Raw genomic sequence first — 6,738 nt, 5'->3', positions numbered from 1 at the left:
CTCTCTCTCTCTCTCTCTCTCACTCTGTTTCTCTCCCCTCTCTCTCTCTCTCTCTCTCTCTCTCTCTCTCTCTCTCTGTCTCTCTCCCTGTCTTTATACTCCCTATCGATTAAAATGATTCCTCTGGGATTGAACGCGCTTACTGAAACTGAAGAACAGGAGTAATGATGAGATCACTGAGTCAGGTATGAAACCACCTGATGCTAAACAGAGCAAAGTGAATGATACCGTGAAGGCGGTTGGTGAGGTAGGGCAATCTGGAGAACAGGATGAGCCTAAAGTGAGCGAAGATTTGAATGAGAGGCAGGCATCAAGCAGCACTCGCAGTCACAGCGACATTGATTTGCTCTTTGAAAAGACAAAATCCCAGGTTACTGACAGTAACTTTTCAGATTTAATCACTGATGAACCGGTAGAATTCAATTCTCAGGAAAATATCTTTGAAATCTAGTTATTATACTGTAGAACAGATAAATGACTTCCTGGATGCTACAAAGAGTCAGAGAAAAATAAAGGTTGAAATGCACTTTCCTGATTTAAGGTTTTTTATTGAATCCTCTCAAATTGCTATGAAGAAAGCAACAATTGAAGAATTAGATAAGCCTAAACGCTACCGATTAAAGAAATTTATGAGTGCTGTCAGGAAAAGAATAAAGAAAACTTTTTAAAGATTGATCATGTACTGGAATTACATCAATTTTGGATTTTATTTATTTTCTCTTTATGCATCCTGATGGTGTCTTTTAACATTGGATCCTTAAATATAAATGGCTGTAGGGATGTACGAAAGAGAGGTGTTTTGTTTAAGTATTTACAACTTAAAAAAGCAGATGTAATTTTATTACAAGAGACACACACTGATGTTTGTAATCAAGGAGATTGGATAAATGAATGGGAAGGTGGTATTAGTCTTAGCCACGGTACCAATGTGAGTGCTGGTGTTGCTTTTTTGATTTCAAAACGTGTTAAAGACAATCCAGTTTTCTTAGAAGTTATACCTGGAAGACTTCTGCGAGCAGACATAACAATAAGCAATACTAGTTTTTCTTTTTTTAATATTCATGCTCCTAATATAGGAAGTGAGCATAGTGCTTTTTCCTAAGACTTTCTGAAGAATTGTTGAAGGTCTCTGAGGACAAGATTGTTGTGATAGGTGGTGATTTTAATTTCACTGTTGACTATAAGCTTGATAGGAATCACGAGGAACCTCATTTGGGTTCTACAGATGTTTTTAAATCTTTAGTTAATAGACATCATCTGGTAGACTTGTGGAGGGATGCTTATCCTTACGTTAAACAGTATACTTGGTTGAAAGTTAATTCAAACAATATTGCTGCTGCAAGACTGGATCGCTTTTATACTGAGGAATGTAATAAAGGGAGATTTTTTGGTAGCTGTATCTCACCTACATCTATATCAGATCATCATTATATTTCTATGTCTATGTCTGTTCTGTCAGCTAAATCCTATCAGTCACACTGGCACTTCAATAATAGATTACTTCAAGATCACACTTTTGTGCACTCTTTTGATCTTTTTTGGAAGTCTTGGAGAGAAGAGAGATCTAGTTATACATCTTCAAGTCAGTGGTGGGATCTGGGAAAAGTGCATATAAAAGATTTCTGTCAAAAATATACAGCAAATAATACTGAAGGCTTGAAAACGAAGATGACTTTAATAGAACAAGAAATTCTTCAGCAAAGCTTCAATGAGAGAGGTGGATCTTCATCAACTGACATCATTAAAAGGAACAAGAGCCTTTTGAAGGATTTGTTGGAGAAGCAGGAGAAAGAAACTTTTGTTAGAACAAGATACTTAAAGTGCCATGAAATGGACGCCCCAACTGCCTTTTTTTTGGGCTGGAGAAAAAGTTAAAAGAGCGGAATTTTTTTCATAAACTAAAAATCCCTAATAGTAATGAAACTACAGATCAACGAGAAATTATAGCTTCTGCCATTTCTTTTTATGAGAAACTGTATCAATCAGAATTCTGTGATGAAGCAGCAGTTGAGGAACTTCTTCTAGATCTTCCACAGTTGTCCAAGGAAAAGAAGATGGAACTGGAGGGTTTTTTGACCTTTACTGAGTTTTTGAGTGCTGTGGAGGAGCTGAATAGTGGCAAATCTCCTGGGCTGGATGGTCTCCCTGCTGAATTTTTTTAATGCTTTTGGAATGTGCTTGGACGTGATTTGTATGATGTTTTTTTAGAGTCTTTTAATCAAGGTATTTTACCCTTGAGCGTCAGAGATCAGTACTGACATTAATTCCCAAGAAAGGAGATCTTGGTCTCTTAAAGAATTGGCGTCCTGTGTCGTTGTTGTGTACTGATTTTAAAATACTGTCAAAAGCTATAACTAACAGGTTGAAGAAATGTATGGCAACTATAATCCACGAGGACCAGACATACTGTATCCCTAAAAGGACAATTTTTGACAACCTGTTTTTGTTAAGAGATATTATTGCAGTTGCCAAAAAACATCAAATTGATATTGGACTCTTATCCTTAGATTAGGAGAAAGCCTTTGACAGAGTGGACCATTTATATTTGCTAAAGACTCTGGAGGCCTTTGGTTTTGGTACACAATTTGTGTCTTGCATCAAGCTACTATACAATGATACATCTAGTATGCTCAGGATTAATGGTTGTTTAACCAGGCCTTTTGCAGTAAAAAGAGGCATACGGCAAGGATGTCCTCTTTCCGGACTTTTATATTCAATTTCTATTGAGCCTTTGCTGTTATACTTAAGGAAACGACTACATGGACTTGGTGTTCCTGGTTTTCCAGAAATCCCACCTGTTAAACGTACAGCTTATGCTGATGATATAACTGTTTTTATTAGAAACACTGAGGACATGACTGCCTTGACCTCTAGTTTGAGAACTTTTCAAAAAGCCACATCTGCTCAAATTAATTGGGAGAAGTGCACATCCCTGTTACTGGGTGAGTGGCGAAACATGGACCCTCCTCAACTACCACAACAATGTAAATGGGTTACAAATGGTTTTAAAGTTCTTGGAATTCATTTAGGAACTGATATTTATATGAAAAAGAATTGGGAGGGTCTAGACGACAAAGTGGTGGGGAGACTACAGAAGTGGAGATGGATCCTCCCAAAGTTATCTTATAGAGGGAGATGTTTAATTGTCAATAATTTAGCAGCCCCAATATTGTGGCACAGATTAACGGTGTTGGATCCTCCTCATGAGCTACTGATTGTAATCCAAAAAGCCTTTGTACATTTTTTTTGGGACGGGTATCATTGGCTTCCTCCTGGGGTTTTATATCTCCCAGTGATGGAAGGAGGGCAGGGATTAATAAATTTGGAGGCAAGGGTTAAGACAATGAGGCTTCAAACATTACAAAAGCTATTGTACTGCACAGACAAAATCCCCTGGATTGCATTAAGATTGTCAGCTCTACAAAATATTGGGGGAATCAGTTTGGATAAGCAGTTGTTCTTAATTGAAAAATCTTTTGTTTCTAACGTAAATGTTCCTCTTTTTCATTTTTATGTGACTGCTTTCAAAACTTGGCAATTGTTGAAAAAGTCTAGAGAAGAGGATGAACATTATGGTGTTTTAGAACCATTGTTCTTTAATCCCCTTTTTAAAACCAGTTTTACAATTTCAGTAATCGATAGGTTTTTAAATACAGGAATAGTAACTGTAAAAGATCTAATTGATTCTGTAAATGTTCAGTGGTATACGGCTAGATCAATTGCCGATAAAGTTGGGCTGAGATCAGAAAGATACGTTGAAAGATTAATTGAGGATCTTAAAAAGTCTTTTCCTCAATCTTTCTTGACCTTTGTGAATAATTTTAATGAAAATGGGGAAATGTTTTCGGTTTTTCCAGATCTTAGAGTCAACATTATTTGTGATTTAAATAAAGATCTAAATAATACTCTATTGAAAGATTTTAAAGATGTATTGTTTTTTATATTGATAAAAAGAATTTGTATTGCATGTGTATAAAATCTTTGTTTTATACTCAATTGAAGGGACGTATTGACACCAAATGGAGAGAGCATTTTTTAGTTTCTTCAGAAATAACTCCATCATGGAGGTGTTTGTATAAACCCCCCATCCCTAAGAGGTCTGGAGATCTCCAGTGGAGAGTACTTCATTGTGCTGTGGCAACAAATAGTTCTGTGTCAAAATTCAATGGAATGGTTTTATCTACATGTCCCTTTTGTGATATTCTTGATACTGTTTTTCATTTCTTTTGTGATTGTTTCAGGTTGATTCCTTTGTTTGATCTGTTGGATAGAATATTTACAAAGGACGGCTTTTATGTTTACAAAGGATATGTTTATTTTGGTATGAAGTATAAGAAAGAATGGAAAACAAAATGTACACTTGGTAACCTTCTACTGGGACATGCAAAGTTGGCTATTCTAAAATCTCACACATGTAAAAGGGGAAAAATACTGATTTGCTTGGAATGTTGTAGAATACACATACTGTAAGTTAATAAACAATATGTATGTTTTTGATGTGAGGTGGAGTGTAGAAGATGCTCTTGTGGTAAGAGATGAGACTGGATTGTTTTTTTGTTTTGTCTTGTTTTGGTTTGTGTGAGGTGTAAAGAATATTGATTATTAAAAGAGTTTTAAAAGTCAAAAAAGTCTCGCTCTCGCTCTCGCTCTCGCTCGCTCGCTCGCTCGCTCCCTCGCTCACTCACTCACTCACTCACTCACGCACGCACGCACGCACGCACGCACTCACTCACGCACTCATGTGAAAACTCGAGCTGTACTAAAGTACACTTCATTACAACGTGGGCTACTAACACAGAGTAGATACTAAACTATGACAGCTGAAGAAACACTGGCAACAATCTCACAATCAACTCTTGTGTGCAGATATACGATCATGAAGATGTGCTGGAACCTGGAACCGTCTGAACGACCGAACTTCAACAAGATCACTCGGTTTATTGAGAGATTGTTAGGAGAGACACCGGAGCAGAAGGTAAAACCAGTTCTCAACACGTAAGATGTGAAAGTCTAAAAAGCTCCGCTCATCTATCCATCATTCCCCATAATCCCTCACAGCAGTCGCAGTATCAGAACGTCCAGTCTGAAGGTGAGTCATGTGACCCTGTTACCCATGAGGAGGAGACATGTGAGACATCATGTGACCAGGAAGAAGAAACTCAGCTGCTCACTAAAGTCAACAACTATCAGTTCTGTTGAGAATGAAATTTCAGCCGCAGTTCAGTTATTTCACTCAGTTATGTCTTAAAAACAGTTTCTCTGCTGAGTTTCAGGGTCCAGATGAAAAAACCTTGAGCTGAGCAAAATGACAAACAAACAGGATAAGGACATTTTAATATTGTTTTCTAAATGTCTCGCAATTGTCCGCACCATCAGCAGCCAAACTGTACGTCTCAAAACAGTTTCATATTCGCATGTTGGGTTTCTCATAAGAAAAGAGTTGCTATAGCCCCAGACGTTGAGAATCACTCTCGTAAAGGGTCTTATATTCTTTTGTTAACTTGAGGCTTGTTGTTTTCAACTCAGTTTGTTTCACTTCTCAGATAAGAATTAGCTGAGGATCTTTTAACAGACAGAAGTCTGACATTAAGCTTCCTCTTCTTCAGTAAAGTCGAACTTCTCTGTTCTGGACTGAAGCTGCTTCAGCACTTTAACATGCCATCGCTGCACATCCCACTTCCGCTTTAAACATGTTTCACAATCTTAGATAAACTCATAGAAGCAAACGTTGTGAATTAGTGTTTTTAAGAGCAGGCGAGAGGTCAATGAACCAGCAGACGAGTCTGATGACCTCTGACCTCATTCTTAGTCAATCCTGCAGAGTAAACGCAGTATTCCAGCACATTTACTGCCGATTGTGGCAGTTCAGAGCGATAAGAGCGCAGGTCTTTCGGACGGGTAAAACATTGACACACTTGTGGTGCAATAATAATAATTCTATGTCTGAGGTCAGACGGTCGTTGTCTTATTTCATCAGATGACAGAAGGTCAAAGATGAAACACGTTCTGATTAATAAACAACCTTGTTCATTATAGAAGCATTTGAAATAGAAAGTTATTGTTCGTAGTTTCCACTTTTTTGTGTGCTGAAGTTAAATTTGTTCAAATGACATTTGTTAAAAGTATTGTTTTGCTGTTTCACATCATGTAGCACTATAGACTGTTCATGTACTGCCATAACCTGAGGTATCTTAAGCGTCATTTCATGTAATTGATTTTTTATTTCTTCAAGCACAGACTGCCATATATGATATAACATCATTGTTTACATTGATTAAACACTTTTCTATGGTGTATATTGTGATTGTGATGTTGTGTAAGCTCATGAAGACAGAATCAATGAAGTTTCTGACTGAATCATTCCATGTCACGAATAAAAGGTTGCGTGTGAGATATCTATACATTTATACATATCTGCTTGTTTTTCCTGAGGACTTCCCACTGAAAGCTGCAAAAAAAATATGTTCTATAAATTAATAGGTTAATTACAAATAGACTAAAGCCTGGCTCAGATTACAGGATTCTCGGCCAGAATTTACCCCGATTTCCCCTCCTGAGTATCTTTGAAAAAATCGGGTCCAGAACCTCGATCGGGTCCGAGATTCGGCCCAGATTATCACGTAATGTGAGGCGTTCACAGATCGAATCTTACACCTCCCGATCTGCTCCGAGAGAAATCGGGGCCGCCCCGATCATATCAAACATGTTTGATATTTAGGATTTTAAATCGGGGTGATG

General features: G+C 37.5%; 1 protein-coding gene across 1 annotated transcript in view; it reads left to right on the top strand.

Annotated features, from left to right (window-relative positions):
* csf1ra (colony stimulating factor 1 receptor, a) overlaps nucleotides 1-6,294 on the top strand; it is a 15,256-nt gene extending 8,962 nt beyond the window's left edge. The window contains exons 21-22 of the mRNA XM_057326633.1: nucleotides 4,867-4,975; nucleotides 5,059-6,294. Coding sequence (XP_057182616.1) covers nucleotides 4,867-4,975; nucleotides 5,059-5,199 — 250 coding nt within the window. The 3' untranslated portion in view covers nucleotides 5,200-6,294. The remainder of the gene's footprint in view (nucleotides 1-4,866; nucleotides 4,976-5,058) is intronic.
* Nucleotides 6,295-6,738: the final 444 nt, after the last annotated feature.

The sequence above is a fragment of the Triplophysa rosa genome, unplaced genomic scaffold, assembly GCF_024868665.1.
Source record: "Triplophysa rosa unplaced genomic scaffold, Trosa_1v2 scaffold119_ERROPOS85440, whole genome shotgun sequence".
NCBI lineage: Eukaryota > Metazoa > Chordata > Actinopteri > Cypriniformes > Nemacheilidae > Triplophysa > Triplophysa rosa.
This window is presented reverse-complemented; position numbering and strand designations above follow the sequence as displayed.